Raw genomic sequence first — 24883 nt, forward strand, 5'->3', positions numbered from 1 at the left:
GTGCTCCCTCTGCATCCCGTCAGTCCGCACAGCCTGCAAATTCTAGATACGCGAGCACCGGGAGCAAAACGACGCTAGCCCAGGAGCCATCTTGTTTACGACAATCTTGTGGCCCACTGAGGTGAAGGAGTCTCTCAAGTCTGCCGCCTGCTCACTAGCCTAGGTTCCCATCGCTGGCATAAAAGAACAGTAGTTCTAATCTGTGTGTATGTGGGCACATGTATTGCTTTTTTTGTCTCTCAACCAGAAGCAAAATTCTTGGGGGGCTCTAATGATGTTGAGCATCCATAGACCCCAGTGATTCTAATGGAATGTGCACATGCCCAGTAGTAACTTTTAAAAATCTCTCACCCCAAACCACCACAGTTTGCTTCGTAGCAGCAGGATCTTGCTGTGTCTAGGTGACCAATTTTCAGCTAGATTAGCCTACAGGTAACGAATTCCTCCCATCCACCTGAAGAGTTCAGTGGCTTACAAACAAAACTCCGCCACACTTCTTGTTTTTTCACTCTTAATTGTGTCTGTGATTCCTCAGAACACAGCCCGGTCTCTGATCCTGCTTTGACGGAAATCCTTGGGAGTTCTGCTGCTGAGATTTCAGAGCTGCCTAGGGGCTTTGAGTGCCTCATTCCTATTAACGCTGAGTGGCTGCTCTGCTTCGGGGAAAGTTGGGGACTCATCAGTAAGCATCTTCCTTTCCTCAACAAAATCACCTAGTGGCTTTTGTTGCTTTGCAGGAGCACTCCCCAGCAATAAGCCACTTAGACTCCAGCAGCAATCCATCTTCGACCACCTCCTCCACGCCGTCTTCTCCAGCACCTTTCCAGTCTTCCAATCCTCCCAGCGCGACGCCGCCCCCAAATCCCTCGCCCATGGGCCAACGGGACTGCCGGTTTAACTTCCCAGGTAACTGGTTTCAGGAGAACTGTGGGATGTCAGGGCAATGGGGAAGAGAGGGTCTAAGGGAGGGGCCTGTGTACCATTGTAACGCAGCAACTGTGCACAGCCCTCCCAGTGCAGAACAGCAACACTTCTTACTGCGTGAGTCTCTTGGCGAGATTACTCACCCCCATGAAGTTGGCTGCTACTGCGGGCTTGTTCCCATTTTGGGGTCAACTCATGCTCCTAGGAATCCACCAGAACCTGGCCTGTTTCCACAGTGTTTCCAAGTCCAGACAGAGTGGATTTCTGTCCTGATGGGTCTCTGTATTGGAATGGGGCGGTGGGGGGGGCTAACATACTCATCAGCTAATTGCGACTAGGTCGAGAAGCCACTGCACAGTAAAATAGCTTTCGGGCCAGTGATTTAGGGCAGCAGCTTTCAAACTTTCTCTCATGACCCAGTGGAAGAAAATCATTGATGCTACGACGCAACATAATTGGACTAGAGTGTGGGCCCCGGGGTGGTGCTGTGGATAAGAACTTTGGGGTGTGGGAGGGGCTCTGGCTTTGTGTGAGGATCAGTGCTAGGGTGGGAGGGGCTAATCTTGAGCAGCTCCCAGTTGTGGTGCAGCAGGGGGGCTAAGGCAGCTTCCTGCCTCTCTTGGCACTGCAGACCATGCTGCCCCCAGAAGCAGCCAGCAGCTGGAGCCCTGTGCACCCCGCCCCCGCCCCCCCCCCCCACTGAGGAGCTGGGCCTGCTGGTGGCCACTTCTGGGGCACAGCACAGTCTGCAGTGCCAGGACAGACAGGGAGCTGCCTTAGCACCCCCTCCCCCCCCAGTCACCTGATCCCCCTGCAGCAACAAGACCCAGACCCAGACATTCCACCACACCGTCCTGGGTTGCCACCCATCGTTTGAAAACCACTGCGTTAGCGGGAGGACAGGAAATAAAGGGCCATGTGCGAGACCCTCACAGCTTTGCTTTTTGGGCTGTGCATTTGGTTTCTACATGCGAGTCAGGTATGGGCAACATTGCCCATGGGCATCTGCAGCCCATGGATCTGGAGCAAGGCTCGGACGCCTCCATACGCGGGCATGAGACGGAGTTCTGCTTGAGGAGCAGGGTCTACTGTGTCCTCCTGTGCACAGGAGGCTCTGTCCTCATAGCCTGGATTAGCTTGCAAGGTCAAGGAGGCCCGGGGCTGTTGCCCAACCCTTCTGCTGTACCTCAGGAGCCGTGCCGCCACTGGCCAGCTCACCCTCTTATAACTGGTCGTTAGTTGCAAAGGAGGGGTCCATGGAAACTGTTCACACCCACTCTGGTTTCTAACCAGAAGCTTGCTCTGCTTCTGTAGACTACTAATAGCAAGCAGCTTCTCCCTGGGTGCACTCCAATGTTCCCTCTAATTTTTTTTCCCAATCCACGTGCGGAATAAATTGCTCTGTGCACTGAGGCATATGCAGATGTGCCTCACCAGTAGAAACACATGGTGCCAGCTGTGGGTGACGGTGGATGCTCTGCTAATCAGCTGGGCAGCATTTGAAAATCTCCCGGGTGGCACCAGGAACACAAGTGCACTTCCTTCTCTCCAAGAACTTGCATGAATAAACTATCCATGGCCTGCTGGTGAGAGGATTTCATGGGATCCTGGGAGAGGGGTGCAGCAGTGTTACTCCACCTCCACAATGCCCCCCTCTAACCCGACAGTCTGGTCTCCCCAACACTAACGTGAAACAGAGGGAAAGAATTGGCTGCCTTACAATTGGTATTTGTACTTGAGCTCCTTTTTATCTCCATCTTGGTTTGAGGAGGGGCAGAAAGCCCCTGAGAAACCAAGCTTTGACTTTGAGATCAAAGCAGAAGAAAAGCTACTCTGACTTGCACGTCTTGTGCCTCTCTGCCTCGCTTCAGGCTGTCTGAAATGTGCATGGTTTTTAAAGGTATTGAAAGTAAAGTTACCTACTCTAAAACGTTTACGTGTCTCCAGGGGTCCCCCTTTTCCCCACATTTCCCTCTTTAAAGAATATATGAAAAATCAGTAACATTCTCCTTGGATTGGAATATCTACATTGCTTTCTGTGTGTGCCTTAATGACTTGAAATCATACACAACTTGATTAACATAATGAAGAGTGGAAATAAAAACCAGAACAAACATCTGCTTCATATAAACACTGTTGGTCATCTGTGGTGTTCATTGAGTCCCCTCCATGGAGCGTTTTTCAAAGGGCCAAGTTAGAGCTGCGGTGGGAAGCGTTTGCACTATGAGTGTGTTGTCAAACCCACTCTGCAATGAGTAGCATGAAGTTAATAGGAATCCTTGCATGATTAAGGATTACAGACAAGATCCAAGATTGCAACCACAAATTTCTCTGCTGCGGTCAGATGTCATTCCTTCTGCCAGGAAATCTTACTCTATGCTGCTCAAACAGCCATAGTGTTTTACTCTCAAGAGGACTGCAAAATGCAGCTGCATCTTTGATCCATCAGAATGGAAGTTTCCATTTTAAATGCAAAGTTGTTGTGATAGCCAAGATAATGGTTTATCTCAACTGGGGAAGAAGCAGGATTTGAGTTTTGCTAAACAGAAACTTACTTGTTAATTCATTGGAATAAAACTAGCAAAAAGAAATATTAATAAGTCAAGATCCTCAGCTGCTGTAAGTCAGCAGAACTCTGCTGAAAACAAGGGAAGGCAGTGTTGCCTAGCAGGCAGAGACATGAGACCATAAGTCATTTCATCTCACTTTCTTCACCTGTATAATGGGGATAATGACACAGACCTGCTTTTGTAAAGCGCTTCAAGGCATGCTGGCAACTAGCGAGATAGAAGGGTTAGTATTATCATTCGTATGCCAGCTCGGGGCATAACCACTGGCTTCTTGGCCTCCCTATCTGGCCACGTTCAGTACAGTAACTCAGCTTTTGCCTGATTTGATTTCATCTGTCATCCTGTGCAGTCTTCCAAACATGCATGTGTCTATTCACTGAGCTGGCTGGTAATTAATCTACTAATCTGTTGCTCAAACAATGAACTGGGACTCATTCACTGAGGCTACGTCTAGATTGCATCCCTTTTTCGAAAGACCCCTCTTAAAATGAGGGATAAGGGATCTTTCGGAAAAGGCTTTATTTTCCGAAAGATCCGCGTCTAGACTGGCGCTTTTTTCCGGCTAAACTCTGAGCCGGAAAAAAGTGGCAGCCATTTTTATGCTAACGAAGCGGGGGAGATTTAAATCCCCGCTTCATTAGCAATTGTGATACGTCTGATTTGTATCCCTTTTCCGGAAAAGGGATGCAGTCTAGACACAGCCTGAATGTGTATGGGGCATCTGCTGATTCTCTTGACACACTTAACATGTTTATTATTTCCTGGTGATTTTTTGCTGTCCTTTTTTTATATATAAAGCTGCCTACTACATTCAGCATAGACAACAGTTTATCTTCCCAGGTAAGTTCATTGCTTTAATTCTACTAACCAGCTTGTGCCGTTTTCTGCCCAAATTGAACTATGGTTAAATCTGATTTTTTTTAGACTGCTGCTTCTTTTTCCAAAAAAGAATTAAAGCTTTCTCTTGTGACACCATAACTGGTAATGCGAAGCCATTCTTTCCTAATGACTGCTTTCCTTATTTACATTTTAAAGTGGTTTGTTGAGCGGCCACAGAGGAGAATCCCTTCACAAAAGTCAATGTACCATACTGATATTCCTTTGAAAAATGTATCCCTATTTTCAGAGCTATAGGGCTGGAGGATGCATCTGAGGATCTGGACCACAGGGATTTAAGAAAGAATTAGCTTGTTCAGCTCATACACTTCTCTGGGTTTAATATAGGGTCTTCATTAGGGAATGTGGTTTTTTTTTTGCAGGGTCTGCCCGTGTGTGCAGTAGGTGTGTGGTGGGGTGGCTTGTAGGCTGAAGGAGGAGGTACAGCTCTGACTGAATACAAGTGTCTTAGTGTGAAAGTTCTGTAACCCCCACCTCGCGACCTGTTGGTCACTAGAACGGGCCCTTCTCTGTAGATCTTAGGATCTAATTTCTGTAGAACCAGAGAGTTAGAGTCCATCTGCTCTAACCCCCTGCCAACGTGCAAGATTTTAGACCTAACAAGTCATGTTGCCTCTCTGTTCCTCAGCCTGTCTGTCACTCCCCATGAATGCAGCTTGTGTAGACACACCTGAGCTCGTTTTAATCTAGCTAGCTCGGGTGACGGAGCACAGACTTTAGTGGGGTTAGATGCCCGAATGATTATCTAGGGTTCTAGGCTGGCTTGTAGTACTCACTTGGAAGCCTGTGCAGTTGCAGCTTTGTTGCTCTATTACCTGAGCTAGCTAGATTAAAGGTCGCCTCCGATAGGTCTTCACAAACTGTACTCGCACCCTGTGCTTGCAGTGTAGAGGTACTCTGGTGTCCACCTCTGTGAAGTGGGTAATGCCAGTCTCGTAGGGAGTCTGTAAACCTTTTTGAGGTGCTTGAATGAAAGGCAAAATATGATTTGGATTGAGGAATAAAATACTAATTCATCAGTAATTAGTGTCCCACTTCTACAACTAGTGCTCTTCATAGGCCGTTTCTTTTTTTAAAAAACATTTTAATTTCAGATTAACTGAGGCCAGGCCTACACTAAAGGGGAACATCTAATCAAGAGACGCAATTCCAGCTAAGTTAATTATGTCACTGGAGTTGATGTAGCTTGATTCGAGTTTCCCCGCTGGCCTCACAGCGGGAGGCCGACAGGAGCAAATGCTCCCTTCAGCTTCTCTTACTCCTCACAGAAGCAGGAGTATTGGCGACCCGCTAAATCGAACTCTAGAAAATGGATTGCAGCAGCATCTGTCTTCCCTGGAGTGTAGACAGGATCTGAGAGAGTCCACGTGGGCAATGCCTTGTGGGGCTGCTATAGAAAATGGGCTGCCTACACCAAGCTGACACTAGGTGGTGCAGGCGAGCCACATGGGTAAAGCAATCCATTTAATATTTTATTATGAGCATTGTTGCAACTGCGATTAGAAGTCATATGAAATTGTGCGCCTGAAGCTGGCTCCAATTCTACAAGTACTTATGCACGTGCTTAAAGGTAAGCACACGAATTCATGAATTGCACTATTGTCTGCTTACAGCTAAGTGCATCCAGGTAAACTTTTGCAGGATCAAATTAGCAGCTGAGTTGAATAATTCACATAATGTCACATTATTCATCAGAAAAAAATCCGATTCAGTCAACACAAATGTTCATAATTAGCACTATGCATATTGTTTATAGTGTTTGCTTAATGTATAGAAATGTCAGGATGTAGATATCTGCCTATGTAGTTCCAAGATGAGAACTAGATCCACAGTAATGTATTATAGCGATTGCAATATGCGCATTGTATTCCAGATTTGTCTGTTTTTTTTTGTTTCAGAAATCCCCAGTTCCCTGCAAGTAACACAGCCGCCTGAAACCGCCGAAGACACTAAGTAAGCATTATATTTCTTCACGCTTTGGCTCGCTTTATAGCGAACTGAAATGTTAAACTTTCTATCGAGTGGTTAGAGCAGAGGGCCAGTAGACAGGAATTCTGGGTGTTATTCTTACCTGTGCCATGGATTCATTGCCCAATGTTAAGGAAAGCACTTACACCAGTGGGGGGCTACTGATGGCCCATGGGTCGCATGTGGCCTAGCGGAGTTCTGTTTGTGGCCCATGAATCGTTTTGTTTACTGTTGCTCACGTGCAGATTCTCCTGGTTTCCATCCATGTAGGTTTTTTCCTCCCGGTATTACTAAAGCGACACACACGTAAAGCAACGCCATGTGAAGTGCACACTGGTTGCTCACAACATTGTGAGAGCTGTGCGCTTCCCCTGCAGCCAATCACAGCGCTGCTACGATTCGATCGGCACATCCCGCACGTTTTAAGTATTCAAGCGCAGGTAGCAACACTACCCTATCGCAGGTTTTTGTTTTTAATGGTGATTTTTTTTTTAATGGTCATAAAATGTGAGGGGAGGTTCCCTACGGAAAATTTTTAAAACAAACCAATTTTTCATTTCAATTTTCCGCAGAACATGTAGGGTTTACTGAAAAAGTTGACCAAAACGGAAATTATTTCCATTTGTGGCTGGCCTATTTCCGTTTACAGTCCGGGGAGGTGGGGGTTGTTGACAGCAGCAAAAAAATGAATCGAAAACCAAACTTTCTATTGAACCGTTTCAATATAATGCTTTTGGCCACTCTTATCAATGATAATTAATTCCCAGTAATCTGATAAGGCTGTGAGCACTAGAAAAATGACATTTTCCAGATGATAATCTGATGGACGGTGCTTGCTGGTGTCGTTGCCTAGTGGCTACGATATTGTACCTTTGCTTGCCATGTTTCTACTCTTTCCCCTGGGCCACCATCACCCCTCATGGCACTCTCTTTTGAAGGGGGTTGATCCAACCCTCTAGTTAGGTCACCAGTTAGTTGCCCCTCTCCCTATTGTAAAGGGCTTCCTGCGGGTGTCCAGTCCCAACTTGGGGGTTCCAAAAATCCTCACCTTCTCCTTCCCGCCCGCTCCTAGGGAGAGTCCAGCAGTGACTCTGTTCATGCCCTTCTGAATGGGGGGGTTGGTAGAGGGGATCCCAGGTCGTCCCACTCAACTGGGCTCTGGCCCAGGGCCCTGTAAGAGGTACCAGTGTCTGGCACCCAAACCCCACCTGAAGGGTTGCCTTAAGGAGTCCTCTAGGGCACTTCCTCCCACCCACACTCTTGTACCTCTCTGGTCTGGCACCCTTGGGACCTGACCAGTCCCAAACCAGGTAGCTTGCTGGACAAGAAGAAGTCAGTGTTGGCCCTTCTGCTACTGGCTGCGGGGCCCGCTCTGGTGGCAGCAGAGACCCTGGCTTTGACCGAGCGGCGACTGGGTGTGTACTCGGTGAAAGAGGCTGTGGAGCCCTGTGGCTGGCGTCCAGGAGCACAGCTCTCCAGGAGCACACCTAGCCCCACGTCCTTGGGGCTGCGCTCCTGGCCTCTGGCTGCAGGCCTCTTCCCCCTCCCCCCAACATCTGCAGTCCATGTTCCTACCATTAAGAGCATGCCATCTCTTAATACGTTTAAAAATCAGACGCACAGCAGGGGGAACCCGGTGCTAGCCGGGACAGCTGATTCCTGGCTTGAGCTGGGTCCCCTCCGCTGTGCTTTAGCCTTTTTAAATGTGTTAAGAGCCGACTGCCTCTTACTACATTTCAAAGGCAGAGTCGCAGCGGGATTAGCTCCCGGGCCAAAAGCTAACCCTGCTGCGGCTCCCCTGCTTATCGACTAGTTGATGAAACTAAACTTAACATCCCTAATCCAACAGTCACGGAAGACCAGCTGATAACTTTTTTTTCCGTTTCAGCCCTCGCTTGGGCTTTCCGTGGGCTGCGAGGGGTGTTGGTTGTTTTGCCTGTGACCCAGTTCCCCTGCACTGCTGGTTACGCTAACTGGTGTGGTCACTTACGTTCCAAAGCATCCGTGGTCTGTGGCAGCCTGGAGTAACACACGGAATGGGGCAGGGTTCCCGAGGGCTGTTAAGAAGCTGCAGTTGCTGGCACTCATGTGGCTTCATGTGAAAGGGGAAGATGCTGCTTCTGGGGGCATACAGAAGGACAAATTCAGAAGAGCAGCCAGAGAGGGATTGACACTGAGCATGACACCTGCATGACCTACAAATGCAGAGGCTCATCCGTCTGGGTGCAAGGATCTAACATGTTAGGGAGGCCCCTAGAAACCTGGATCCCTAGTCAGTCGAGCTAATCCTAGTGAGCCAGATGCATCCCTGTTCCCACTCTAGTAGGATTACCTCGGGTGACTTCAGCACAGCGCTTGTTACCCTTTGCACCACTGGAATGTGCAAACAGGAAAGTGATAGAGGAAACTGCTGTGGCCAGTGGAGTGAAGTGAACATCCTCTCTTGCCCTTTGGCTGACCTAAACTGCCTGGATGAATTTGCCAACAATTTGTGCACATAATCCTCAATGAGTCTTGGGCCTTCTTTTTAAAAGCCTTCTGTGCCTCTCACTTCTGGTTGTGTGTCGGCTGCTGGCTTCAGCAGCGAAAGATTTAGGGCAGGGCGAGCGGGGCGGCTGCCCCGGGCCCTGCGCGTCCCGAGGCCCCGTGCATGCGCCTTGGCACCACGGCGCATGCGCTGTGTCAAAGGGGAGGCCCGCGAAATTTTGCTGCCTGGGGCCCCGCGGCGCTGCCCTGGGCCCCGCGGCACTCTCATCCGCCCCTGGGCTTCAGGGTCCCTTTTTGGCTCCCTCCACAGGGGAAATCTGATAAATTCAGGGAAAAGGAGCTTTCAGAGTTTGAGGATTTACAGAGCCCGGTTTTTCTGGCTCTAAGCATCCTGTGGGATCCGGATTGTAAAGATCACAGCTCTCAGGCAGATCACTCCTCGTAGACTTTGGCTCTCATGTTATTAACTCACAATTCTCTATATTGCTCCGTCAATGTAGGTGCATCGGCTCTTAGGTTACCTGATACAGTCATAGCCAGTAATGGTGCCTTTGTACGGCTGCTAAACTATTCTCCATATCCTGAAAACTGATTCTACTGGAGGTCCAAAAGTTCCCTTGCTGGCTGTCCCTGTAGTAACAGGCTCTCCTCTTTCAAGTGTAGATAAAGTCTTAGTGGAGTTTCAGTTGCACATCGGAAGTGGCCTTCTGAAGTAAGGATGTTAAAAGGTGGGTAATCCACTAATCATGTAGTCAATAAAATTTGTATCGACTATGCGATTAGTCAATGAGGGAAGGCTTTGTCAGTCCCAGCTCATGCCGGGTCCAGAAGCCACCCCTGCAGCAGCTCTGCAGTTTAAATGTAGTAGGAGGTGGGTGTGCAGGTGGCCCAGCTCCTATTACATTTAAACTGCAGAGGCGCAGTTGGGGTAGGTTCTGGATCTGGTGTGAGCTGGGACTGAGCTGGATTGCTCAGTCCTGGCTCGTGCTGGGTCCAGCAGCCCTTATCCGGGGCTGGCCACAGATAGGGGCTAAGCTGGAACTGTTCAGAGCAAGCCTGGGCCCACTGTGGACAGAGGCTGCTTCATGGCAGCCTCCCCTGCCCCTCACCAGCACTGGCTCCTGCTTCTTCCCCCTGTCTGCTAAGTAGCGAATAAAGATCCCTCCTCTGACATGGTATGTTAGTAGACACGCTCCCTGGTTTTCTTCTCAACTCTATTGGTGGTGCTGAAAATTGGAGGTGAGGAAGCCGGGCTGCTGCTGCGTCCACGCGCCATCGCATTTTCATTGTAAACCTGTTTTTTCTTGATAGTGCCGACGAACAGCTGGACGCAGAAGGGGCAGAAGAACCTGACGCGGAGGTAGGTTTGTGGGCGAAATGACCACCCCTCTCGTGACTGCATGTGAGAGCAGACAAAGGCTGCATTAAAAGCTAAATAGCAGTGCTGGGGTCTTCCGGATATGACGACAGGTTGAACCTCTCTAGTCCAGTACCCATTGGGACCTGGCAGGAGCCGAACCACGGGAGGTCAATACTGTAGCGAGTGGGTCTCTCTTTTTATCTTTATTTTGCCGAGGCTAATAAATGGAATAGTGCTGCTTTATAATGTATGACTGTACCTATACGCCCTATATAAGCCTACACCTAGCAAATGCTTAACTGCTCTCTCCGTAACAAAATGTTAGTATTACTACATAATTTTACTGTATTGGCACAAGGAAAAAAGTAGATACAGCATTAAAAAACATGCTTCCAGTAAGCAGCATTACCTACGCTTGTATGGCTTACTGGGCTATTAGAAGATGTGTAGGGGTAAATTGGCGCTGAACAACAGCACAGAACACTAAGCGCTTGGGTTGGTTTCTGTAAACAAAGTTTAGGGGAAACTTGACCAGGACAAGCAGACATCCAGCTAAAATCATGCCAGATTATGGAGGCTGCTGGAACAGAGAGTGCCGGACTAAAGAGGTTCAACCTGTACTGAAATTAGTATTGCTTTGCTGTGTAATGAAAACCCTTGGGTATTTTTACTTAGCTGCATCTAACCTGCCTGCCTGTTAGCTATACTCTTTCCAGTTGGCCTAAGGAGCTCTTTTGCTGTTGGCTTACTACTCGATACATTAGCATGACTGTTTGGTGCCACTATCAGGATTATAATTTTTCATTTAGAAAAACCCTTTGATTGTAGTGATGGTTAGAGGTCCGTTTGGTTTTTAACATTTTGTGTTTTTTTAAAAAAAAAGCCACCTAAATCTACATGTATCTATCTGGCTAAGTACCTGAGCTTCCTATAAAAACTCAAATTAGTTAAAGTCCAGCAAAGCACATGCTTAACTTTAAGCAAATGATTAATCCCATAGTCTTCACTGGAGCTATGTCTTCACTTCCTGGAAGATTGACTCTTCAGCGGTCAATTTTTCGGAGTTTGATTTAGCAGACCTGCTAAATGGAATGCTGAGCACCTCCTGTCAAAGCCGGTACTCCTAGAATTAAGGATGTTAAATTGCAGTTATCTGGCTAATCGTGTTGTCAATACAATTTGTATCAACGACACGATTAATCGAAAAGGGCCGCTCTGCAGAGCCACAGCAGGGGTAGCTCCAGGAGCCGACTCGAGCTGGGACTGAGCAGTTCTGGGAGCCACCCACACTGCAGCTCTGCATTTTAGATGTAGTAGGAGCCACCATTTTAGATGTAGTAGCACTAGTGCAAGCCAGGACTGGTCAGTGCTGGCTCGCTCTGAGTTCAGCAGGCCCTCTTCGTGGCAGCCAGCCCTGTCCACCGTGAACAGGGGCTGCTTGAGAGCAGCAGCCCCTGTCTGCGGGCGGGAGGGGGACAGCTCCCCACTGGGACCCCCACGGACAGGGGCTGCTGCCAGAGGAGCCTGTGCCCATGTTGAACTTTGGCCCGCTGTGGGCAGCAGGGGGGAGCAGGCGACACCGTGGAGATGGTGCTGGGGGGGAAACCAGCTTTTTAAGCCAACTCCCCCCCCAGCACTGGCTCCTGTTTCTGCCCTTCTCCCTGCCCGTCAGCTGAGCTCCCTGCCTGCGCAGGAGCTTTGAACCTCTGAGCAGAACTCAGCAAACAGCTGTGCAGCCACACAGCTTACGGGCAACTTAGGTGTAGATGTGCACCCCCAGTAGGAACATGCGGGCTGTGGGCGCTCAGCTAATCAGCTGGGTGTCATTTGAATCTCTCCTGGGAGGTTGCCCAAATGCACAGCTTACAGGCAACACTGACCTTGAGAGAGGTGTTTTGTGCAGCCTCACCAGCTGAAACCCCACTGTAACTGTTGTTCCTGTCTGCACCCTACCCTTTCTGATTTGCAAGCAGGTCGAAGAGCAAGAGACAAATAAATCAGAACCAGAGTACGATGAGGACGAGTTAGACGACTTGCCCAAGAAGCGGACGCACTGGCAAGGGATGATCTCCCGCAAGGCCAGCCAGACCAGCGTCTACCTCCAGGAGTGGGACATTCCCTTTGAACAGATTGAGTTGGGGGAGCCCATCGGCCAAGGGCGATGGGGGAAGGTTTACCGGGGCAAGTGGCACGGAGAGGTGGCCATCAGGCTGTTGCAGATCGATGGGAACAACCAGGACCATCTCAAACTCTTTAAGAAGGAGGTGATGAATTACAGGCAGACCCGGCATGAGAACGTGGTGCTCTTCATGGGGGCTTGCATGCACCCCCCTCATTTAGCCATTATTACCAGGTAAGGACCAGTGTTCCCTCTAACATTTTTCCATCCATGTGTGGAATACATTTTGTTATATGCACCAAGGCTTGTAGGATGCACACCACCAATAGAAACACAGGATGTTGGCTGTGGGCACTCTGCTCATCAGCAGGGTGGCACCTGAATTTCTCCTAGGTGGCCACCCAAGCGCTCCGCTTCCACGGAACGCTGGTGAGAATGTAGCATTTCACTGCAGAGCTGCCATGATTTTCACAGGACTCTACATCTGCTTTCTGATCTGCAGTGAATGGGTCAGGCTCTGGTTTGGGAGCGATGGAGACAAATATCTCTCCACAAACAGCTAAAGTAAGAGCAGTAGCGTCCAACTCCCTGCCAAACTGACCCCACCACATATGGTGAGGTCTGGGGTTTGTCCACGCTAGTCACTCTTTGCCGTCCAGCTGACCGAAAGGGGTAGTGCGCCAAGTACTATGCAAAGAAGGTCAGGCCTTCTGGGTTTGGAAAACAAGAAGGCTACGTCTACACTGGCCCCTTTTCCGGAAGGGGCATGTTAATTTCAGCTATCGTAGTAGGGAAATCCACGGGGGATTTAAATATCCCCCGCGGCATTTAAATAAAAATGTCCGCCGCTTTTTTCCGGCTTTTAGAAAAGCCGGAAAAGAGCGTCTACACTGGCCCCGATCCTCAATCCCCGATCCTTATTCCTACTTCAAAGTAGGAATAAGAGCCTCCGGAAAAGGGCGCTTTTTCCGGAGGATCGGGGCCAGTGTAGACGCTCTTTTCCGGCTTTTCTAAAAGCCGGAAAAAAGCGGCGGACATTTTTATTTAAATGCCACGGGGGATATTTAAATCCCCCGCGGATTTCCCTACTACGATAGCTGAAATTAACATGCCCCTTCCGGAAAAGGGGCCAGTGTAGACGAGCCCGAAGTGTGCAGGGTCCCCCGCCCTCCGTCCTGGGAGCGCATTCTTGAGAACAGAGAAGCGTTCCAAGAATCTGTATATTGACCTAATCCGTTGATTGCAAAATCACATGAGCCGTCCTTTTGGTTCCTCTTCTAATCAAATGTAGGGAAGACCGTTGGCAAAGGGAGAAACAGAAAAAGAAATTTACCTTCCCTCCCCCGTGATTTTTAGTGGTGTGTGTGTCTGTGTGTGTGTGTGTCTTCAGTCCATGCTCAGTGTAGCCTGAGGCCAAGTCTACCGTGTCGCTTTATTGCACTGTAACGTTCTGGCTTGGGTGTTAGCTCTTCCCCACTCCTCTCCCTCCCCCCCACAGAAGGTTACAGTGCTGCAAAGCGCCAGTGTAAACAGGCTACAGCACTGTTAGCTACTCCCCTCACCTAGGTGGCCGGGAGAGCTCTCTCCCAGCACTCCTGCTGCGGCCACGCTTTCAGTTTAAAGCGCTGCCGCGACTGCACTTAAACCTGTCAAGTATTGACAAAGCCTCAATTTTCATTGACACTGCTCCAGAAGTTGCCAAGAGGCCTGAAAGTGACTGTAAGTGCCCACTGCCAAAGCAGTGTAAAGAAGTCTCTTACAGCCGGTCCCCGAGTTACGGACCAAACACTTGGCCATAATTCGAAATGTTCGTAAGTCGGACCCATTGAGTTACATTGCGACCGCACTGTTCGTAAGCACGGGTCGCGTTCGTAACTCGGGGACTGCCTTTACGACCGCTTCATGGGAGGTTTGGTCATAAATGCGAATGGTCGTAAATTGACCATTCGTAACTCTGGGACCGGCTGTATACGTGTTGGGCCCAACATTTACATTTTCTGAATACTGCCTTTGGTGGGGGAAGGTCCTGTGTTATAAAACCGTGCCATCAACGTCATACGAAACTGACAGGTCGTGCACTCTATTTTTTTCCCTGAGGGAAGTAAGGGTGAATGTTTAGGAACTTGCATTTTTTACCTCATTGTCTCGTCTCTTTCCCCCTCCCCCCCTTTCTTTGTAGTTTTTGCAAAGGAAGGACGCTTTATTCGTTTGTAAGGGATCCCAAGGTATCCTTGGATATTAACAAAACCAGGCAGATAGCTCAAGAAATCATTAAGGTAAGTGGGAACACTGGGCCAATGGCAGAGGTGTCTTTCTTTTTATTTTGCTGGTTGCAGAATTAAAGCTTTCTGGTGACTCTTGAATGGGGCGACATTTGCAGTGAAATTCCAAATCAACGCAAGCTGCTGTTTGAGTGGGAGGGAGGCAGGGCAGACACTCCGCTAATGTAAATGCTCATAGCTCCATTGAAGCTCATTGCTGTCGAGGAAGCTATGGGATTTATCCGTTTTTTGAAATTAGGACAAGTTGTGTCAGTGCAAGTCACAGCCAGTAGCACCTTACCCTGGACTACTCTCTGTTTCTGCAGAAAGTAGCTCCACTAGTGGGTGTAACCGGACCAAATCTCTGGTGCACATGAAGTCTATGATAAGAATTCTGCTACAGTAAGGGGAAGAAACTTTTTGAATGTCCAAGCACAGCCTCATTTAGCCTTGCAAGGGGCACCATTGATATGCTAATGTTCAAGACGCAGTTGTACTAGTGGATAACCTTGCTGCAGTATTTAGGCCTGTCGACCGGGGAGGGGACAAAGGGGACAACTACCTTCCAGGCCTGATGATTCTAAAGGGTCCAGGACTCCTGGCTCCCACTGCTACCGTGGCAGCGGCAGTGCCTGGAGGCCTAGGACCTTTGAATTGCCATTGGAGGGCTGAGTGGCACAAACTGGGTGGCTCTAAGGGCTGGGGGGGGCACAACATGGTGCACTCTGGAGGGCAGCCCCGCCCCTTCTATGCAAGCCCTGCCCCTTCTACCCAAGCCTCGCCCCTTCTGAGTGTGCAGCTCTGCTCTCCCTACTCTCCGTCCTGCCCAGGGTCCCAGTGTAGCTCTCCTGCCGGTATTTTAAATACAATGCTGTGTTGAAGATTGTGCTAGAAACTTCTCTGTTTGGAGTGCAGATCACCAAAGCTAGTGCTGTGTTTCTTCGCTTATCTGGGCTTTTCCGTGCTGCTGAAATCTGGACAAATCTTCCTTCCTGCTTCATATGAGTTAATCGTTATAAGGCATGCCAAATGCAAAGCTCTCCCTTGGCATTCCCTGGAGCTGAGTTTACTGGCCGCTTCACCTGAAATGCAGAGCGGTCGCTCAAGCATAGTAACTACTTTTCTCTTGGGCGGAAGATTCTTCCAGTTGAAAGGTCCCAATTTTTATGGGATCCTAGAGGTTGAAAAGATGTATTGCTTTCCCGTGCTTGAGCGCTCTGAGCAAAAGCATTAGTAGCATAATTTTTACTAAGTTTTTTTTAGATTTAATTTGTTTGTGATTGTTAACAAAAGTATAATTGCATTTTAGAAGCATAGATGTTAACAACCACTACTTTCTTTTACCAGAATATAAAAGAAAAACAAATTAAATGAAAAACTAATTTTAAAAAATAGGTGTATATAATTACTTTGAGGGTATTAAACTTTCAGTATACTTTGTTGTATTTGGGAGTCCAAGGTGGCAACCCGTGGAAAAGGTTTGGTTAGCTTTATGCATAAATGGTTATTTTTAAACATTATTACTATGCCATTCTTACAGTTTTTAAAATAAAGTGAAAACAAGTTTATAGAAAGGCAAACAAAAAGTCGAGACTTGGTTAATATTACCTTAACTTTAATATTGAGATCCTTCTATTTTTTCTTTGAATTAAAATTGTGATTAATAAATTAAAACAAATGTTAGATTTATGCATATCTATAACTGAGATCTTTATGAACTTGGCAAAAATTTGGTATTCATAATTCTCCACCCCAACTATAATATTAAAATACTGTGGTACCACGTTTTTTAAAAGGGTATAAAATTGATATTTGTTGCAACGAAATTAAAAAAATAGTGAAATGACACACGACATACTACAAAGAACAACACACACATCATGCAGGATAAACTTACAATTAAAAACAAATGGTGCCAAAATTCTATTCATTTCCATATAAAATAAAGGCATTAAAATAAAAAATAAACAAAAGGGTTAAACATTTAAATCAGCAAGTTATTACCTTTTATTTAAAACTTGTAATAAAAACAATAACATTTATATCAATATGTGCCATGTTAATTTAGTAATTTATAGCATTTTCCACTACTTTATAGCACAGTTTTAAAATAAAGTATAATATATTGAAATAACAGCCCATGTTTCAAATATTAGTCAGTGGTTAGGATTAGAAGCAGAATCTGCATTTCTGATCCTTGGTAACCATATCTTCAGGACAGTTTGGAGTAATTCCAGCTGTTGCATTCCTGGATTAAAGTAAAATTTGTACCTTGTTTTCCTCTTATTTTGTCCTGTCCTTTAATTGCTTTATCATTTGGAGGTTTCTGTAAAACTTCAGTTCTCTCTGTATGTTAAAAGTTAAAAGAGAGAGGTGGGGCGGGGGGGAGGAGGGGAGTGTGTGTACATGAAGAGCAACTTAGGAAGATAGGGAGACCTGTGCCAAGAGAAATTAACTCTTGCAGTGGTCTTAAAGTACAGGCAGCAGCTGCAGCAAACTTAGCAAGCTAAGAGAGGCTTTAAAGGAAAACATACCAGTATGTAACAATGTTTGAGAAAGAAGGGTTTGGGGTAACTCCTTGTGTTAATGCATCAATTCTTGTTAACCTGATTAATCTTGGTTTTTCACTTTGAAATTCTTTTTTTAATCACTTCCCTGCTGGTTTACCAGATCCGTGGTGGGGGCCACCACTCTCCCACTGTTTTTGTCAGAAGTAATCGGTGTGCTGTCCTGCCAGGTCTCTTGCTTTATCCAGTGCTAACTATTCGGCTGCATGCGTATGCTCCATCTATATTACATCAGCTCTGCACAGATAGCAAGTATAGTAAACTCCAACACATGGTCTATACTAGACCAGCCAGGTCCGCTTAAGGTATGCAACTCCAGTGTGGCAAAATGTGTAGCTGAAGTCAGCTTATCTCAAGCAGAGCCATGGCAGCGTCCACACAGCAGGTGGCCAGCGTGCTCCCATAGGCTTCCCTTACCTTGTCCCGTATCTCTCAGAACAAGGAGTACCAGATGCCAGCAAGGACTGCCCTCAGTGTTCGATTTAGTGGGTCTACATTAGACCCCCTAAATCAAATGCTAAAAGATTAAGAGGGTCGATCTTCTCACAAGTATAGACATGCCCCAAGAGAGCAGCCAAAGACCACAAAATCAGATAAGGATCGAAGACGGCGGGCCAGGTTTATTGTAAACGAAGCACGGTCCTAGCTTCCCCGGATCGGATATCTACAGTTAGGCTAACCCATTACAATGGGCTTGACTCAGGTCGGACAAAGACAGTTTCCTTGGGGTACATTTTTACACATAGGTACAAACACGTTACACATCACTCCTGACATATTAGGTAGCCACCCTCTGATGTTACCTGGATACCACCTATTACCTTGTACGGGGGAGTTCGATTACCATCTATCATGCTGTCAGTGTAGACCCTGTCTTGAACCTGGGTCGGTATGTCCCTGTTATCTGTGGGGTGTGTTGGTACCAAGACGTTTCTTCATGAGGTGTTGTTACCAACTTTCTGGAACGTGCGTCCAGCTTGTGCCTGGCACCTGTTAGTGTTTTATACCATTTAACCCTGTGGGTTCCAGAGTCCGTTAGCAGGGCCTGCCTCTCACTCACAGCTTCACTTTGCTTTGTATTCGCAAAGCCTTGACCATTGTGCCTAGGCCTCAGGCCTCACACCAGGCCAGTCATACTTGGTGTTAGGCCACAGACCCTCCTCTTATTACAGCAGCGATCCCCCAGACTTGGGTTCATGAGGCTCATGCTGCCTCCCACACTAAAAACAGCTGCGTGCGCAGCGCTTTTTACTGTGCGGCCCGGGCTGGCACCTAGCGAGGGGAGTCATTTTCTTTCCAGCTATTTTTAGTGCCATAGCACAAACACAAATCTGTCAACCCAGTGACTCACTGTATAGACGTACCCAATGATGCATCAGGCTGGATTACATAAGAACGGCCATACTGGGTCAGACCACAGGTCCGTCGAGCCCAGTGTCCTGTCTGCTGACAGGGGCCAATGCCGGATGCCCCAGAGGGAGTGAACAGAACAGTGAATCATCAAGTGATCCCTCTCCTGTCATCCATTTCCAGCCTCTGATAAACAGAGGCTAGGGACACCATTCCTACCCATCCTGGCTAATGACAATTGATGGGCCTAACTTTCATGAATCTATCAAGCTCTTTTTTTGAACCTAGTTAAGGCCCTGGTCTTCACAACATCCTCTGGCAAGGAGTTCCACAGGTTGACAGTGCACTGCATGAAGGAAAACTTTCTTTTGTTTGTTTTAATCCTGCTGCCTATTTATTTCATTTGGTAACCCCTAGTTCATACGTTATGAGAACAAGTAAATAACTTTTCCTTACTCACTTTCTCCACACCTGTCATGATTTTCTAGACCTCTTGCATATCCCCTTAGTCTCTTTTCTAAGCTGAAAAGTCCCAGTCTTGGGCCAGTGAGCTGGGCATTTGACACCCCTGTTCTCCTTTCTGCGGCTGAAGCCCGAGAGGCCACTGCTGTTCCATTTCCTTGTGCATGAAGGATGCTTGCTTTGTAACTGCTTTGTGTCCGCCTGGGCTCGGGGAGCCAGCCCGCTGGCGTCTGGTTCCTGACGAAAGCTGGGTGATGAATACACGTAGGCAGCTGCCCTTGTCAGTAAATGACCCAGATGTTCTTTCCCCAGCATGCAGCAGACAGTGCCTCATTGGAGAGGGAAGTTTCAGTCCTTGTGCTACAGCAGCCTACCAATATGTCACGGCAGGAGCTTTGGCAGGAAAATGGACTGGTTTTCAGAACAAAGGAGGAGTCTGCACACACTGGAAATCTCTTCTTGTCCCATCCCTGTCGCTCTTCTTCCCCCACTAGCCTGGTGATCTTCATTCTTTCCCCTGCCCCTGTAGGGTAACAAGATTATCAAAGCACAGAACTGGAAGCCCCAGCAGGGCTGAGATGTGAAGGAGAGGAAAGGGCTCTGGGAGTTGGGGGGGGGATAATAGATCAGCCCTACCTCACAGGAGTGGGCTGAGGTAAATCTGTTAAAGAATGCCAGGCTCAAGCCGGTCCTATGGAAGGTGGAGCAGTGTATGGTAGGGTTACATCCATGTGCATTGATCTTTTCCAGGGCATGGGGTATCTTCATGCCAAGGGGATTGTGCATAAAGATTTGAAGTCCAAGAATGTCTTCTATGACAACGGCAAAGTGGTGATCACAGATTTTGGACTCTTTGGCATTTCCGGTGTGGTTCAGGAGGGAAGGTAAGTTCAGGATTAACCCGTTTCTAACCCGTTTCTGAAAACAGAAACAGTGACCAAGTAGCCGAGGCACCAGATTGTGATCTCCGTTACACCAGAGTAAATCAGGGGAAACGATTGGATTGAAAAGATAGACACCTGACTTGAGACACACAGGTTTGAAAAGTGGGTTTTCTTTGTCCCTATGGGTGTCTCTGTTGTGCTAAGGCATTCTGGCAGAATAAAGGTGTCTTAAAGCTGAAGAAAATGGTCCCCTGGAAATACCCATGCACTGACACCCTTCCAGCATGGTGTAGAGCAGACAAAAGGCTCTGTGCCTGCCGTGTCCCTAACCCCCCATGTTAGGGGTGAATGGGGCATGTATGGTCAGAGTTCATTACACTACAGCCATTCTCTGCTTCCCAGGGCCTACGGGTGACCATGGGCATGAGAAAAAGGTAGAGCAACCTGGAGACTTCAGTATATTTAGACTTTAGTAAGGCATTTGATGCTGCCTCGCATGACCTTCTTATCAATAAACTGCGTAAATGCAACCTAGATGGGGCTACTGTAAGGTGGGTGCATAACTGGATGGATAACCATTCTCAGAGAGTAGCTATTAACAGTTCACAATCCTGCTGGAAGGGCATAACAGGTGGGTTTCCGCAGGGGTCTGTTTTGGGACCAGGTCTCTTCAATATCTTCATCAGTGATTTAGATGATAACATAGAGAGTACGCTTATTAAGTTTGTAGATGACACCATGCTGGGAGGGGTTGCAAGTGTTTTGGAGGATAGGGTCAAAATTCAAAATGATCTGGACAAACTAGAGAAATGGTCTGAGGTAAACAGGATGCAGTTTAATAAGGACAAATGCAAAATACTCCACTTAGGAAGGTACAATCCTTTTCACACATACAGAATGGGAAGCAACTGTCTAGGAGAGAGTACTGCAGAAAGGGATCTAGGGGTCGTAGTGGACCACAAGCTAAATATGAGTCAGCAGTGTGACACTGTTGCAAAAAGAGCAAACATGATTCTGGGATGCATTAACAGGACTTTTGTGAGCAAGACACAAGAAGTCATTCTTCCGCTCTGCTCTGCACTGATTAGGCCTCAGTTGAAGGATTGTGTCCAGTTCTGGGCATCACATTTCAAGAAAGATGTGGAGAAATCAGAGAAGGTCCAGAGAAGAGCAACAAGAATGATTAAAGGTCTAGACAACAGGAGCTATGAGGGAAGACTGAAAGAACTGGGCTTGTTTAGTTTAGAAAAGAGAAGACTGAGAGGGGACATGCTAGCAGTTTTCAAGTATCTAAAAGGGTTTTACAAGCAAGAGGGGAAAAAATTGTTCTCCTTGGCCTGATGATAGGATGAGAAGCAATGGGCTTAAACTGCAGCAAGAGAGATTTAGATTGGACGTTAGGAAAAACTTCCTAACAGTCAGGGTGGTTAAACACTGGAATAAATTGTCTAGGAGGGTTGTGGAATCTCCATCACTGGAGATATTTAAGAGCAGGTTGGACAGACATCTGTTAGGGACGATCTAGACAGTGCTTGGTCCTGCCATGATGGCAGGGGACTAGACTCGATGACCTCTCAAGGTCTCTTCTAGTTCTAACAAAAAACAGGACTATGTAGCACTTTAAAGACTAAAGTGCTACATAGTCCTGTTTTTTGTTTCAGCTAGACTAGACTAACACGGCTACATCTCTGTTACTCTTCCAGTTCTATGATTCTAAGTTACATCAGGGGCTGAGCAGGCCCCTGTGCAGCCTCATAACACGAGGAGCAAGTGCAGGAATGGAGCCACTGAGAATCAGGCCCAGTATATTTATATGGTGAAAAATAAAACTCGGATGAAATTCTCAATGTCAAAGGCTTGAGCCAGCAAAAAACCAGCTTTCTAGGGAGAGTTCCTGCCGTTAGCTGCGCATTCCCAGTTACAGCCTGTGGAAGGGATTATCTGATCTCTCGCCCTCCTTGCACTCAGGCGTGAGAATGAACTGAAGCTGCCTCATGACTGGCTGTGCTATTTGGCCCCTGAAATTGTTCGTGAGATGTCTCCTGGGAAAGACGAAGACAAGCTGCCCTTCTCCAAAGCTGCCGACGTCTATGCGTTTGGGTAAGAGCACGAGCCATTGGTAAATTTGTGTGGTTGCCTGAATCCATTAAATTATGCCCTGTCCAAAGTGAAGAGACAGAGCCGCCTTTGTGGCATGGGTTTTGGCTTGGGCCTGAAGCCCACAGAGCTCAAAGATGGTGGGTTTTATTCCTATGTGATATTGGTCCTGTCCCATAATAGAGCGGTGCCTTGGCCATCCCATGTGTTAAAACAGGGATGCATGAACTCTGCCTTCCTTACAGGGGGGTATGAGGCTTAATTTATGTCCCCGTGTTTCAGGACGGTTTGGTATGAGCTCCAAGCAAGAGAGTGGCCTTTCAAGAGCCAGCCGGCCGAAGCGCTCATCTGGCAGATTGGAAGCGGCGAAGGAGTGAAGCACATCCTCACGACGGTCAGCGTAGGGAAAGAAGTCAGCGTAAGTGGCAGCCCTTTCAAAGGGCCCATTGGTCAGGGATGGCGTATAGCTCTGGAGAGGAGATGGGATTTTTAGAGATGCATTTACTTGCAGCGTCAATCAGATTGCGAAGGAAAAGTCAATAGTATCTTACCAGCTACTTTGCCCCGGTCCAGATATATAAACACTCGGGCACCACGTCGCATTCTTAATAATATTTGTGATGCAGTAGCATCAAGGAACTCGGGTCATGGACCAGAGCTTCATTGTGCTGGGCATTGTACCCACGCAGGGTATGTCTACACTACCCCGCTAGTTCGAACTAGCGGGGTAATGTATGCATACCGCACTTGCTAATGAAGCCCGGGATTTGAATTTCCCGGGCTTCATTAGCATAAGCGGGGAGCCGCCATTTTTAAATCCCCGCTGCTTCGAACCCCGTGTAGCGCGGCTACACGGGGCTCGAACTAGGTAGTTCGGACTAGGGTTCCTATTCCGAACTACCGGTACTCCTCGTGAAACGAGGAGTACCGGTAGTTCGGAATAGGTACCCTAGTCCGAACTACCTAGTTCGAGCCCCGTGTAGCCGCGCTACACGGGGTTCGAAGCAGCGGGGATTTAAAAATGGCGGCTCCCCGCTTATGCTAATGAAGCCCGGGAAATTCAAATCCCGGGCTTCATTAGCAAGTGCGGTATGCATACATTACCCCGCTAGTTCGAACTAGCGGGGTAGTGTAGACATACCCGCAGAGCTGAAGGGCAGAGCCTGCCCCAAAGAAGTCCCAGTCAAGCTGCCGTTCTCACTGCAGAGTCACTCCCTTGCCCCAACCACTGAACAGAGAAGGAACTGGGTGCTTGGCTCATTGGGTGTAATCCTGGTCTTGTAAAAGTCAATAGCAAAGCTCCATTTTGTTTTGGGTTTGAGGTCAGGATTGTACCCCAGAGTTCCCTAAGCCTTGCCCTTTCTCTGTAGAGGTGTACTAAACAGAACTGTCCCCAGATTCTTCTGCTTGCAGGGAAATGATCGTGTCAGACGGCACAGCTTTTGTATCCGGTTCAGTTCATCCCTCACAGCCCTGGGTCCCGTGGAACCTGTGTGGTTTTCCTACGGGGGAGAAGAGTGGTTGCAGATTGGGCACACAATGGGTGTCCAGCTCTGCACAGGCTCGGTCAGAGTCCCAAGGGCCAGCTTCTCCTAGGACAGTGCAGCTGGGATTTCCACAGGAGCCAGAGGAGAAGGCCCAGCCTGGTCATTAAGTGGGGATTTCTCTCATCCTGTGGCTGCATGGCCTGGGGCTGGAGCTCTTTTTGTGGAGAACCTTCCGGGTTGCTCAGTATGCTGTCCACAAGCTGGGGTAGCTCCATGGAGTTTCACCCACACATGTTCAGGTGTCGCACGGATGTGTGTAGGCGGGAGGTGAGGTGGATGAATTCCATTCATCTTGTAGAAGTCCATCGGTTCTGTACTGGTTAGCCTGTTGCCAGGGTTGTTTGAAGCCTGTCCCCTTTGTTTATAGGCTGCCCCTTGTCCCGACTCACTGTTGTGGAATAAACAGCAAAGTCCAGATTTTCTGGTGGCTTTGGGCACTCAACTTGAGAGACTCCAAAGGCGCTATGTGTTCTCTGAACATCAGGCTCCTCCCAAGTGTCTCAAAAGTTGAGTGCCCCAAAACCAGAAGCCCCCGAAATCCCTCGTCCCTTGGCCCAAGTCTCACTGACCTGGTGAGCTAAATCAGATGATAATGACGCCATTCCAAATGTCCTCCTTAGGAAATCCTCTCTGCATGTTGGTCTTTTGACCTCAGTGAGAGACCCAGCTTTACTCTTCTCGTGGATATGCTTGAAAAACTGCCAAAACTGAACCGGCGGCTGTCACATCCCGGACACTTCTGGAAATCTGCAGAGTGAGTATCTCCTACTTACTTCCTTAGGCATGAGGTTGGACATATAATGTACTTTTTTCCCTCTGTCTCTCTTCTGTATAATGCTGTAATAACTGGGTTACATTTATTTGATATTCACTGACTCTTACCCCTTGCCCAACCTAAAATAATTAATCCAGTTTTTTTAAAATGTCTTCATTGATTCCTCCCACACATTTCCCCCCTCCGCTCTCCCCCAGGAAGAGTTATTCTAGTGTTTGCCAGGTTTTTTCACCTTAGTTTTAAATCCGCTTCTGAGGCAGGGTTGGTGGAAAGTGGTGGAAATACCCTTGAGAGGTTTGAGGGAGGTGCCATCTTGTCCTGAAAAGTGGCCGTTAGTGGCTTCGAAAGGGGGCGTGGCAAAGGAATGTGCTGGAATACACTCTGGGGATTGGCCTATGGGATTATAGCTGTAATCTAAAAGAGGATAACAGGCACAAGTCTCTGAAGTTAATGACAGGGATAGATCAGAATCTGACATGAAATTCACCTTGGTGTGGAAAGAATAGTATGAAACCTGTTGTACCACAGGCCCTGAGCATTTAACCTCTGGCTCATGCATAGCCACTAATTCAGAGGGACATGGTTTCTGTGCATGCAGAATCAGAAACTAATGGG

The 24883-nt window shown here is 47.8% G+C and overlaps 1 protein-coding gene across 11 annotated transcripts in view; it reads left to right on the forward strand.

Moving 5' to 3' along the window:
* The window catches only part of KSR1 (kinase suppressor of ras 1), a 44156-nt gene that overhangs the window by 6100 nt on the left and 13173 nt on the right, over nucleotides 1-24883 (forward strand). For 5 of the 11 annotated variants that reach the window (XM_075904838.1, XM_075904840.1, XM_075904836.1 and 2 more), the window contains 11 exons: nucleotides 738-906; nucleotides 4293-4334; nucleotides 4419-4475; nucleotides 6290-6344; nucleotides 10158-10206; nucleotides 12177-12559; nucleotides 14505-14601; nucleotides 19716-19849; nucleotides 21818-21949; nucleotides 22229-22364; nucleotides 24114-24247. In XM_075904838.1, the coding sequence (XP_075760953.1) occupies nucleotides 738-906; nucleotides 4293-4334; nucleotides 4419-4475; nucleotides 6290-6344; nucleotides 10158-10206; nucleotides 12177-12559; nucleotides 14505-14601; nucleotides 19716-19849; nucleotides 21818-21949; nucleotides 22229-22364; nucleotides 24114-24247 (1388 nt within the window). The remainder of the gene's footprint in view (nucleotides 1-737; nucleotides 907-4292; nucleotides 4335-4418; nucleotides 4476-6289; nucleotides 6345-10157; nucleotides 10207-12176; nucleotides 12560-14504; nucleotides 14602-19715; nucleotides 19850-21817; nucleotides 21950-22228; nucleotides 22365-24113; nucleotides 24248-24883) is intronic. The other 6 variants (XM_075904843.1, XM_075904845.1, XM_075904837.1 and 3 more) reach the window with 5 other exon arrangements.

Source organism: Pelodiscus sinensis, chromosome 21 (assembly GCF_049634645.1).
Source record: "Pelodiscus sinensis isolate JC-2024 chromosome 21, ASM4963464v1, whole genome shotgun sequence".
NCBI lineage: Eukaryota > Metazoa > Chordata > Testudines > Trionychidae > Pelodiscus > Pelodiscus sinensis.